Source organism: Gobio gobio (assembly GCF_949357685.1).
Source record: "Gobio gobio genome assembly, chromosome: 3".
Classification (NCBI taxonomy): Eukaryota; Metazoa; Chordata; class Actinopteri; order Cypriniformes; family Gobionidae; genus Gobio; species Gobio gobio.
In genome coordinates this window covers 21,114,393-21,128,035 of record NC_137099.1, presented here as the reverse complement: position 1 = coordinate 21,128,035, position 13,643 = coordinate 21,114,393, and the positions used below count along the sequence as shown (strand labels likewise).

At 37.5% G+C, this 13,643-nt stretch overlaps 1 protein-coding gene across 4 annotated transcripts in view; it reads left to right on the top strand.

The window, feature by feature from the left end:
• The first annotated feature begins 2,871 nt into the window (after window positions 1-2,871).
• The window catches only part of acsl1a (acyl-CoA synthetase long chain family member 1a), a 37,989-nt gene continuing 27,217 nt past the window's right edge, over window positions 2,872-13,643 (top strand). The window contains exons 1-2 of one of the 4 annotated variants that reach the window (XM_079812947.1): window positions 2,872-2,947; window positions 13,132-13,353. In XM_079812947.1, coding sequence (XP_079669073.1) covers window positions 13,159-13,353 — 195 coding nt within the window. In that variant the 5' untranslated portion in view covers window positions 2,872-2,947; window positions 13,132-13,158. Of the gene's footprint in view, window positions 2,948-10,630; window positions 10,958-13,131; window positions 13,354-13,643 lie in introns of those variants that run through there. The other 3 variants (XM_079812945.1, XM_079812946.1, XM_079812944.1) reach the window with 3 other exon arrangements.

Sequence of the window (13,643 nt, the reverse complement as noted above, 5' to 3'; positions counted from 1 at the left end):
AAGAAGAGCAATACGTCAGCGGAATTTTCTCCTATCACAATGCAATTTAATCACCCAACATTACGCCAAACAACCCAGTACAAAAAGATGACAGTATTTTAACATCTTAAGAATAAGCTGATATGCTGCATTCGTGTTTGTTTTGTGGAAGAAACACTCAAAAGAAAAAAATGAATACACTAAGCTGGAAAACGTGAACGGGAGCATCTTTGTACGCAACAAGTTCATCACATAGGCCTATTTAGTGCTGATATATTTATTTTTCCGATATTAAAACACTATAACAATAATTATACTTCTCTAACGCCTGGTTTTAAATGTTTACACATTCCTGGTACAGTTTCTTACAAATATACCATTGTGTAAAATGTGTATTACGCAAGAAAACGCATTCAAAACGTTATGATTGAATATCTCAACACTAATATTTACTGTAGTAAATTCCTTGATACTAAGGGTAAAAACTACAAAATAAGTGCGTAGGTTACAGTTTAAACGTTTTTAAAATAATATTTATGAGAGTCATACTATTTATAGGCAGCAAAACAAAACAAAAAGGTTTTTTTTAACTTACATAGTTAATTAATGATATACAATCATAATAGGCCTACTATTTTTTTTAACTAGGTACAGTGATACAAAATGGACTAAAATAGTTCATTTATAAAATGCATAATATCTAATGGCGTTTGTGTCGATAAAAGTCATAAACTCTCCTAATTGTCGTATCAATGTTTCATTGCTGTGGCATATAACAGTTTAAAGCTGTCCAAACACGCTTCTGTATGGAGACCCCGGTCTTAAAGAGAGGCTACCTGAAAGCTGAACTCTGTCTGTAAGGATCTATCCATGTGAAAGAGAATTAGAGGAGCGCAGTCATGCATGTCACCCTGATTACAGCAGTACAGTTCGCCTTATATCCCAACCAACCTCAGACTTTTTCACAGACACACTAACCAATCTGGGCTTTTTCGGACAGGAGGGGATGCTTTCGCTTGTGTGAAAGGTTGCTAGGGTAAATCTTTTTAAGAGTGATTAAATAAGTCCTGCCCTGTGCTACTGCCTTTACACTTTTGTACTTCTTTCTCTGGGTAGGGTTTGAAACTCCAAAATAGTCAAAGCATCACTTTTTTCCCCCAGAAAAATGTTTTATTATTATTATTATTATTCATTTAAATAATGTAGGCTAATCATTTATTGTATTGGCTATTTTTTTTTTTTAATATAGCCTATATATAGGCTACCTTTTTTGTCCCTTTTTTTTGGAAAATAGCGGATGACCTTTTTAGAAGTTGATTTGAAAACGAATAGTAAAAAAATTACAACAAAATACAAATCTTCCATAGCTGTATAGGTTTATTAATAGGCCTACATTCAAAGCGCCATCGTGTGGAGAGATTAACAAAGTGTAGCCTACACGTCGACGTCAAAGTCTTAAAAATAATTTGAAATTAAAGCTATTAGAAACGTGTATTTATTTATTAGCCTACCGTTTATTTAAATGACTCTTTGGTTCAGACAACAATTATTAGTTAATTACTTTAATTATATATTTTTATCTCAGCTATTTTGTAGCTGCATTTCATCTGCAAGTTCAGCCCATGCTACACACACTATAAACATTTGTCATGTAGCACATTTGCGAGATTTGAAATTATTCCTACGTTGATGGGAAAAAATGTTGATCCTCCCGACGATGTGTTGTCATGCGAGAGGCGGTGACCCGTGGAGCTGACCCCGGGCCAGAGACGCACACAATCCTTTAGCTTCGCGCGCCACCGTGAGTCTCCTCTGCATCACTTCACACGAGACAGATTCAGCATTGTTCGCGCATCACAATAGAACATCCTTAATATTAAAAAAGAGTCCAAAATCCAATATAAATCTGCCCACAAAATGAATTAAACGGGTGAAACAGCTTTCCTTGCTTCTTGTTTTCCCCTCATAAATGAAGCCTAAAATTGAACACTGTGATTGAATGGCACCCTCTTGCTCACTAGAGGGGGACATAGCACTCATATGCAAAAGTACAACTAAATATTTGTTTATAGAAAGACATAAAGTTTTTAATTAAAGCTTTTTGTTACACTTCTCAAATCTTGTTCATATTTCATTCCCTACCAACCAACTGATCAGCCAGTTTAAAGTTTAACCACAAAAAATATTATTAAATGTTTTACAAAATGTATAGGTGAGACGTGTTGGTGGTCAACAGAAGAGGCGTATGTACAGTAGGCTAAGCCTACAGTATTAAAAATAGTTACAATATTAAAAATAGTTAAAATAATTAATAGAGAATTAAAAAGAAACAGTCTTCTTCATATTTTATAAATCATGGATTATAGCTTTCTTCATTCACTTCATGGTGCACAAAAAAACAGAGTTTCATATTGTGTATTTTTTATTATTATTATTATTATTATTATTATTATTATTATTATTATTATTATTATTATTATTATTATTATTGAACACAAAAATACAGAATGACAATAGTATATACCAGGGAGCAATTAATACCTTTTATTAAAAAGATTTACAGTTTTCACAGCTTACTTATTGGAAGAATCAGAAATCTGAAACATATAGAGTTTTGCATCTTCAAGAAAAAGGTTGAAGAAAGGCTTACTCTTAACGTACATTTGTGTATACAATATCTGGCCAGTAACAAAATAAGATTGAATAAATAAAAAAAACATCAGAATCTTCTCTCTCATCTTGTGTCATAAGTGAACATCGCAGTTGATTCATCAACATCACAGCAGTGCGTATGCAAATTATATTAAAATTAACCAATTGCACTCGTTCTTTTATTTCATACGCGTAAAGATGTGTGACGGGTATTCTGATTGGTCGAGCGCCCAGTTTCCTATCTGAAAACAGCGCGGAGAGCCATACACACGCCTCTAAATAACAGCTGTGTGGACGCTACATTCACACCATCCAGGTTTGTGCAATTTTAATCTTGGCTTTATTAATATTTCTATTCCTGTGTCGACTGAACTGAATAAAACTTCCGAAACGTGCATATTAAATGTATCACGAAGAAAAACGGCCAAATGCTAATTGTCGTGTCAGTTCATTTGCTCAGCCTCATCATGAATGCTACGTTGAACACTAATTTTAAATACATTGAAGCGTTTGGGGACGTGTTTTTATGCAGCGAGAGCGAGTTCGTTTGGAAGCAGGAGTAGTGGTGGAAAAGTCCGAATCATTTATGCGAATCGGTTCTTTTGAACAGTTCTTTCAGCCACTTGTTTTTCAGGGTGTAAATATATGTCCTTTCTGCCATCACAAATCCGCAAATGTTGTTTCTTTCTGGGTTTTTCGCTAATGATAAACACATTTTATATAACTAATTATAAATAATTTTCAAGGCTGCTCTGGTTCGCATATTTGTCTCAATTCCAGTAGCCTCTTTATTTTTGTGATATCTGTTATTTATCTAGGCTATTAAAGTAACTATCCCGATCAATCCTCCTTTCTCGCCAAACACTCTAACCATCAGCTCACTCATCAGTTATAACTAATGTCCAGTTATTGGTTCACTGACCTGAATTCGGGTTAAAGGGATAGTTCACCCAAAAATGAAAGTTAGCCCGAAGATTTAGGCTACTCACCCTCAAGCCGTCCTAGGTGTATCTTCTTTCAGACTAACACAATATTAACAATATAAAAAAATATCCAGGCTCTTCCAAGCTTTATAATGGTAGGGAATGGTGGACCTGATTTTGAAGTCAGAAAAAAAAAGCATCCATCCATCATAAAAGTAGGCTACTCCACACGGCTCCGGGGGTTAATAAAGGCCTTCTGAAGCATAGCAATGGGTTTTTTTGTAAGAAAATTATCCATATTTAAAATGTACACTAAAATAACTAGCTTCCGGTAGACAACCGTACGCAAGTCGATTTATGGCAAAAGAGTAACCACTGACGTGATGTATAGGGTATCGGTCACATTCACCTGAAATTCGGTAGAGGTACCCAACGGTACCTTTTTTCGGTACTTTAGTGATGTTTACACAAATAACTGTAAAGATACTGTAAGTCATTTTAGAAGTGTTAATGACATTATGTCAGAGCTGCCTTGGTCGCTGTCTGCCATTGTCTGTGATGTTTGTTTACCGTAATATTTACAAGTTATAGTTGGCTACTAAATTAACTGAACTCATAAAAATAACCATATTATTAATTCATTTTCTTTTTAATTTAATTTAAATGAAAAGATTTATCATAAATTCTGTGTTGTGTATTTTCTGTTAATCAAATGAAAACATTAATTTAACAACTCAGCTTTATACTGTTAAAATTAAAACATGGAAGAAAATTTGTGATTTATTACTTTAAGAATAAAGTTTTGATCATTTATTATTATTACATTGAGACGTATCTAAATTCTACTGTACAACAGTAATTAATTTGTCAAGTTAAACCAAACTTTTATTTTGACGGGTTGTTGTGAAGGCCTTTGCGTTTCTGTGTGTTTATGATTGATATGACGCTAGTTTTTCTCAAATGAAACGGTAAAATGCTGATGAGGTGACTCTTAGAGCAGCTCTGGAGATGCCGTTCATGTCCTCTTATGAGATGGTAGACATGGAAACACGCAACTGTCATGCGCGATTCAGTGTGTTTGTGTGTGTGAGGTAAATTAAACCGCTCGTCTGCGTTATTCATTCACACAGAGACGCACAGGATTCGTATTTAAATAGCCTTTTTGCGGTTTAATATTCACAGATACTAGTCTATATCACCAGATGCGTTCTCAGGTACTGAAATTTTGGTACTACTCGGTAGTACTGACGTAATTCGGTTGGTGCCCTTAAAAGAACAGAGCTCGGTACTCAACCCTAGCGATGAATGACGTCAGATGTAGCATAAGCTTTGACGCCTCTCGCGGTTCAAACTAATAGTGCTAGGCTACAAACTCAAGCTCCTCTGATGTTTCTCTTTAAAAATTCTCATTTATACTTCTAATTCGTGACCGGTGTTTTGCTCTATCCTGTGCCCTTCGGCGTTCGTCAATACCTCGTGCGTCAGGTCAAGGGTTAACGTTACTCTTTCGCCGTTAATCGATGCGTACGGCCGTCTGTCAGAAGCTAGTTATTTTAATTTATAACGTTTTAAATATTTTCTTGAACGCAACACTTCGCTTCAGAAAGCCTTTATTAAAATCCCGGAGCCGTATGCATTACTTTGATGAATGGATTAATTTTTTTGAAGGTCTAAATCAGGTTCGCCATAACGTTACCATTAAAGCTAGCCAGGATATTCTTTAATTTAACTCTGATTGCGTTCGTCTGAAAGAAGAAAGAAAGCCATATACGGCTTGAGGGTGAGTATGGGGTCATTTTAATTTTTGGGTGAACTAACCCCTTTAACCCTTGTATGGTGTTCGGGTCTGTTGGACCCGTTTTCATTTTTTATTTAAAGAAAAATTATACGATTAATTATTTTTTCAAACTGAGACTCATTAGCCTTGGCTCATTTTCTGTGAGGAATATATATCAGAACACATTTTCAATGACCACACACTGTACACCCCCCCTACACATTTATATTACACACAGGATGTTTGGGTCCACTGGACCCGGGGCTAATAAAAGTGTGGAAATTGTAGGGCCTGTGTACCTTTACTCTGTCCTCCTCCTGTCAGGGCCTGCTGTTAGTGTGTGTATGTTCATGTATGGTTTATGAGGACACAAATGTGTATAATGACATGGGTATTACAACGTAAATATGGTTTATGACGACATCTGTGTCCTCATACTAAAACATACTAAATGGTGTTTTTTGAAATTCAAAAAATGCCAAATGTTTTCTGTGATTGGTAGGTTTAAGGGTAAGGTTAGTGTAGGGGGATAGATTAGACAGTTTGTACATTAGAAAAACCATTATGCCTATGGAGAGTAACCATTCACCACATATCCAAGTGTGTGTGTGTGTGTGTGTGTGTGTGTGTGTGTGTGTTTTGTGTGTGTGTGTGTGTTTTGTGTGTGTGTGTGTGTGTGTGTGTGTGTGTGTGTGTGGACTGGTAATCATCACGTTATGGGGACAAAATGTCCCCACAAAGATAGCAATATCCGAAATCCTCATCCTTGTGGGGACATTTTTAGGTCCCCATGAGGAAAACATCTTATAAATCAGACTAAGTGATGTTTTTTGAAAATGTAAAATTGCAGAATGTCTCCTGTGAGGGTTAGGTTTAGGGGCAGGGGCAGTGTAGGGGGATAGAATATACGGTATGTACGGTATAAAAACCATTACGCCTATGGAAAGTCCCCATAAAACATGAAAACCCAACATGTGTGTGTGTGTGTGTGTGTGTGTGTGTGTGTGTGTGTGTGTGTGTGTGCGCGTGCGTGCGTGCATGAGTGTGTGTGTGCGTGCGTGTGAGAGAGAGATTGTGTGTAAGTGTGAGAGAGTGCAAGAGTGAGTTTTGTTTCTACTCCTGCCGTTCCCACACGAGGTTGCAATTCTTAAATGTGATCTAACAAAGGTAAAGAGAAAATATTAACCATATATGCTGTTTATATTGCTTGTAATTGGGATGAAGTAAACATCTGTTGAGTAACATAACATTTTTGATTGTGTTGAATTAAAAACCCAAAAATGCAGCGGGTCCATCAGACCCACGAACACTGGCTGAATAACAAAAATATGAACACCAAACAAGGGTTAAGTGATGATTTGTTGGCTCGAAAACCACGTTCAGATTGATTATGTGAACCGGTTCAGCGATTCATTCATTAAAAAGATCCGACTCAAAAGAACGAATCATTCACGAATCTGACATCGCGACGCATGAGCGCAAGAGAGAACGCTTCCACCTTTTGCCGTAGGCTATTGAACAGAAATATCAGAACATACCAAAACGGTCTCCTAAAATATATGTTATATATCCCAACACGAATATCCTTCGTACTCATGTGGCAGAGATGGCTGAAGTTGAGCGGAGGATCTGTGTGAAGACAAAGAAAGGGGCGGAGATGGAGCCTGTTTAGAGACGCTTGTCGAATCCTCGCGTGCTCTATTGTTAGTTAATTAGCTAATTCAGAACAGAATCGGACAGGGAGACAATGCAGCCCTTGTCCACTGCATGTCGTGGCATCATTACTCGTCGTTTAACCTCCCATTTGCTTGCCCAGATCACTGGCCATCACAAATGAGAAGGCATCCTGAAATAGCCATTTAACTCTATTACAAACAGGGGTTAACTTAAACACTTTACCTTATTTCATGGGCAAACCTAAATGCATAACTTATTTAGTGCAGATAAAGTTAAAGAGAAAATCCTACTAGAGAATGGTTATGCAACAGGTCTGCAGACAAGACCTCTTAACACAGATAATTTGGCCTCATTTCATTGATGCAGGGGCTGAAAGATGCACTTATTTTTGGACCTTAACCTCAGAGGAATTATATTTATGTTTAATAAAAAAAAAACATAAAAGGCTAATAAAGTAAAAAAAAGTTTAGCATGAAACATTTTAAAGATTGTGTTTTTTAATGTTGTGGTAAGAAACGATTCTTTAGAGATGACTGTATGATTCTCATGTCAGGTAAACTCATCATTTGTTTTTTTGTGCAAAACAGAAAGTGATAGTGTGTGAATATGTTGTGGTTGAGATTTTCAGCTTTTAAACCGTGGAATCGTGGAATATGAGCAGCAGACAGACATGCTCGATTGGAATGTTTGCAATTTTGGCGGTCTGAGGTTATGCTGTTTTTATGTTCTTCTGTTTTTTCACTTATTCATGCCGACAGTTTGATCTGCATCTTCGGGTTTTGTGGTCAACTTAACCTTTCTCGAGATTGAGGTTGCATAGCAAACGTCTTGTTCTTATATTGATAGTTTGAATATTCTTTGTTGATGATAGACCATTTTGCCAGAATCTGTATTAATTTGCTGCAGGTAGGCCATAATGAATTAAAGCTGGTGAACGATCCACCAAGGATGGTAGCCCTACCCCAAAATAACACATGTTGCTATGGTTACCAATAAAATTTTTCTCTCATAACTGTTATTTAAAGGGGCTATATGCAACTTTTTCCCCAAAATAAACGTAACAATAGCCTTTTTATTTTACCATTTATAACTCAAACATCTCCTGATGAGCATACTGACACCTTGTCCGCTCACAGTGGGTGCACCTATAAGCCTGTATCCTATTTTTCCTATTTTCTGGCGGGTCGTCTTTTCCCGCGCTGTCTGCGGATGTGACGTCACCACCGCTGCGAGAGCGAGCAGAAAATGAGAGCAGTTCTATTTTTTGGCCACAGGTGTCAGTCGCGAGTTTAAATTTCAGAAAAACGCATATAGCCCCTTTAAGATATTTTACATAATAGGCTAACAGAAAAAAAGAGCCTGTCTCAAATTTAAGATCTTCCGAAAGTGATATCTGTTTCTTTCTTTCTTTCTTTCTTTCTTTCTTTCTTTCTTTCTTTCTTTCTTTCTTTCTTTCTTTCTTTCTTTCTTTCTTTCTTTCTTTCTTTCTTTCTTTCTTTCTTTCTTTCTTTCTTTCTTTCTTTCTTTCTTTCTTTCTTTCTTTCTTTCTTTCTTTCTTTCTTTCTTTCTTTCTTTCTTTTGGTATCCTGAGTAGCATTTGTCAGAATAGCTGTTTGTTCTGCCTTCTCTCTCTCTTGTCCATTGGCTTCCATTTATGTGACAATGTTTTACAGAACTTTCCCAGCCTCCAAAATGATATATAAAGTTATGTATGTGTGTATGTGAAAACTATTTAATATCTCAGTCGTTTCTCTTATTCAGCATTAAGATTAAATGGAGAGCAAGTTTGCAAAACCTTTGGTCGATTCCTGAGAAAATTAAGTTCTCAGATTGAATCTATTTGTATCCTAAATAATTTTAGAAGAAACATCTCAGGGGAAAGTTTAAATGAAACTTAATTAAGTCGTGCTATGAAAGAGCAGTCATTGAGAAATGAAATATTCCTCTGGGTTCTGCTGAAGGACTTTCTGTCTGTCTGTCTCACTCTTTTTGACTTTCTCTCAGTGGGCTGATTGTAAGTGTAGCTCTGTCATTGGTTTGTGCTCTTTGCGGCCCAAGTATGGAGAGAGGTTAGCTTTCAGTGGAGAACAAGCTCTGCCAGACCTGCCATGTGATCATCAGCATGACATTTTCCATCTGTGAGCCAGAAATGCACACACACACACACACACACACACACACACACACACACACACACACACACACACACACACACACACACACACACACACACACACACACACACACACACACACACACACACACACACACACACACACACACACACACACACACACACACACACACACAGCTGCTGGTTCACAAGTCTCATGTGGGCATATGAATGTATACAGTACATCTTTTATGAATAACCACGCTTCAAACTAACACTGTGCACACACACATTTAAATCTTCAACGACACTTATACACTCAAATTATATTGGTTATATATGTGGCTTACATGTCCAGGACACATTTCTCTCCAAAATAAAAATAATCTTTGCATTAAAAAAAATGGGTGCACCAGTAAAAAGTCTGGGTACTATTGATAAGCCGATAATTACTAATGTTATGGCCAATAAAGTAAAATAAAATAGAAGAAATAAAAACACACTAAAACCTAAATTAATAGTTTTGAATGAATGCTTTCTAAAGTTTTTAAAAGTGAATTCAGCATCACAGTTAAATATCCAATATCAACGGTTTCAGACCGTTTCAACCGTTAATAAAGAAAATCTCTAATGTCATCTGATAACCAATTGGGGTTGGTAATACATTGTGTATCCCCAGATACTATAAAAAATAAATAGATAATTAGATAATTTTCACCCAATATTACAGTGAGTGAATTTTTTTTTAATGCAAATTCAGAGCTTAAGTGTCATTTTCAATAATGCCACATTGCAAAAAATTGCTTTTATTTTATTGTGTCAGTTTTCCTTCCGTTCTTTTTTATTTCTATTTACCTTTATTTTTATTTCAATTTTAGTTTTAGTAATTTTAGTACTTCACTTAAACTCATTTATATCAGTTAGTTGCCAAGGCAACATTTCTAATTTTTTATTTTTTCATCTAATATTTGTATTATTGGATTTCCAGATTTATTGCAATTTTTTTTGAAAAACATTAAAAACACTGATTTTGGACGATCCTACAATTGGCAAAAGGCAAGAATTTAAGTTTAATTTTGATTTGAATTTTGGTGTGAAATGTGACCCAAACATATTCTTGACAGCGACACGCTCCGTGAGATTTGTGAGAGTGCTTATTTTCTGGCACATGTGGAATGCCTTATTTCTTTTTTTTTAATCTTTGTGAATTACTGTATTGTGTTTGAGTAACAGTGTTTGAGCTGCCACACATCTCATGTTCTCATATTACAGAGCAGATCTGCTGCACTACTATCAGCTACTGTGCTGTTCAGCAGGAATTTCACTCACATACACAGCAATGTCAGCTCTCACATCTTTATTGGATTTGTGTGCTTATGTTTCAAAGATAAGAAGAACAGCAACAGTACGCTTTGTATTGATGTGTGGGATGCCAGTATTTCCATGTGCTTTGAAGCATTTTAAAAGACTCGCTCACGCACAAGCACACATGACTACATCTGCTAAAACAGACTACAGGGTATAAATACTTGCGCCAACAGCTAAAAAAAACATTCATGCTGCAAAGAGAAGTGGGAGATGCTTGAGAAAAAGAAAAGGAGAAAAAGAGGGTCAATTCAGTGACAGTTTAGAGTGAAAGTTTGATAAAGAGCGTGAGAGAAAAAGAGAGTGACCCACGTGGTGGTGTTGCTGTCCGTCAGGGTCATTCAGCTATTCATAGCTAATAGTTTACTTCAGTGCTGCTTAGGTCAGTTTAACTACAACAGACACATGCTGAAAGTGTCCCTTAAAACACTATTGCGATACAGCTATTATTACCCACACTAGAGCTGCACAGTAAGTATCAGTTTTGATTATAAAAGTGTCTTTTTGTCAAGCTGTGTGTGTGTGTGTGTGTGTGTGTGTTTACCTATGATACTTGGGATATTTATTGTCCCTAGAAGTGAGGTAAATGTTGGTGAAATTTGGGGGCATCCTTAATTGGAAATAATAATATTCATATGTGCTCTCCTTGAGATAGCTATTTAAATGTGTGTGTACTTCACATACTCTTTTGTTAGTTCAAGGTCAGATAACACTGGGCTTTTAGTGTGGAAACAAGATCAAGTTTTTACCTTGAGAAATACTGAAATTGGTGATCTGCTATAGCTATATCTATATTGTGATATTTTTTGTTTGTTAAATAAATGATGTTTTAGGTAGCCTATCTTAGAGTAAAACCGAGACTTGAAATGTAGTGCCATATGGAACAATATTGGCTTATATGATCAGGCATAACATTTTGACCTAATATTGTGTTGGTCCCACTTTTGCTGCCCAAGGTGTGCTGTGGTATCTGGCTCCAAGATGTTAGCAGCAGACCCTTTAAATCCTTTAAGTTGCGAGGTGGGGCCTCCATGGATCGGACTTGTTTGTTCAGCACATCCCACAGATGCTCGATTGGATTGAGATCTGGGGAATTTGGAGGCCAAGTCAACACCTCAAACTCGTTGTGCTCCTCAAACCATTCCTGAACAATTTTTGCTTTGGGGCAGGGCGCATTATCCTGCTGAAAGAGGCCACGCAGCCACTAGGGAATACTGTTTCCATGAAAGAGTGTACATGGTCTCTCTGCAACAATGATTAGTGGGTGGTACGTGTCAAAGTAACATCCACATGGATAGCAGGACACAAGGTTTCCCAGCAGAACATTGCCCAAAGCATCACACTGCCTCTTCCAGCTTGCCTTCTTCCCATAGTGCATCCTGGTTCCATGTGTTCCCCAGGTAAGTGACGCGCACGCAACAAACTGCGATGCACTGTGTATTTTGACACCTTTCTATCAGAACCAGCATTAACTTCTGTTTGATCAGACCACATGGGCAAGCTCCCCACGTGCATCAATGAGCCTTTGCCACCCATGACGCTGTCGCCGGTTCACCACTGTTCCTTTCTGGACCATTTTTGATAGATACTGACCACTGCAGACCGGGAACACCCCACAAGAGCTGCAGTTTTGGAGATGCTCTGACCCAGTCGTCTAGACATCACAATTTGGCCCTTGTCAAACTTGCTCAAATCCTTACACTTGCCCATTTTTCTAACACATCAACTTTGAGGACAAAAATGTTCACTCGCTTCTTAATATATCCCACCCGCTAACAGGTGCCGTGATGAAGAGATAATCAGTGTTATCCATATGGTTATAGGGTCATAATGTTATGCCTGATCGGTGTATAATAAGTGTGTGTGTGTAAAACCGTGGGCCAATATCACAAAGGCTTCTGAGGTGAAGACCCATCATATATCAACAACAAATTAACAGTGCTGTTCACAGGCCTTATCACTCATTTGCACCCTCTGCATGAAGATGAAGGGGTTTCAAAGATATTATTAGCCTGCAAACACCTCACTGATACAGATAAGCTGTCAGCCTTAGTAAAGGTTTCCATCTTTAGTGCATGGAAGTCAAGCTGCAGGAGTTTCTAAGGTCTCAGCCGAATGAAGGAACCTCATCCTGTCTGTTAGTCCACTTCCTTGAGGAGAGGCTGTACAGAGAAACACTGCTGGAGGCTAAAGGCGGATACAGCTGAAATATTTATTGCAATTTTTTATTATAGCCACATTTTCTGCTCATATTGAGTTCATAAACTAGACTATAGAAATACAGGGATAAAATGATAGATGGTCAGTCGTATATTCTGGCTGTCTGAGTTTGTATAATCACTGATTATTGTGAACTGGGATAAAACAGGCTGTGTGTGTGTGTGTGTGTGTGTGTGTGTGTGTGTGTGTGTGTGTGTGTGTGTGTGTGTGTGTGTGTGTGTGTGTGGGGATGCACTATGATATTGATATTCTGATTTTATAAATCTATACTAGTTTAAGAAAATGAAAACAGCATATTATTGAATTAATGAGCTTCAAACTGATTTTCAACTTAAAAATGAAAAATGCATTTCAACATACACCAGTATCTGTTTTGTTTTTCCATAATCAGTTTTTGTGTCCTCCCTCTGTGTTTTTCCTTTCAGACTTGAGTAAGTTGAATTGGCAAAGCAATGCAGGCCCAGGATCTGATCCGGCACCTGCGGATGCCTGAGCTGGACGACTTGAGGCAGTATGTGCGCAGTTTACCCACTAACACCCTCATGGGCATGGGCGCATTTGCTGCCATCACCACATACTGGCTGGCCACCCGTCCCAAAGCCCTTAAACCACCCTGTGACCTCGCCATGCAATCCGTGGAGGTACCGGTAGGTGTGAATTGTAGTTTTATACCTCAAAGCCATTTTGAAGAGCAATAGTGATGTGAAATGGTTCAGGGTTACTAGTCTTGTCAATCTGTCTGTAAAAAAAGTCTGATCTATGTTGTAGTTTTTTTCCAGGCCACATAGACAGGTGACTACATGCAAAATGACCAACCACAGTTTAGATGATGTCTACACTAATACTCTATTTTTTGTTTGCAAACAGTGATGACGTTTTTTTGAGGGCGGAGCCTACCTGGTGGCAGAAAATGACAGCTCTGCAGTAGCAATATGCT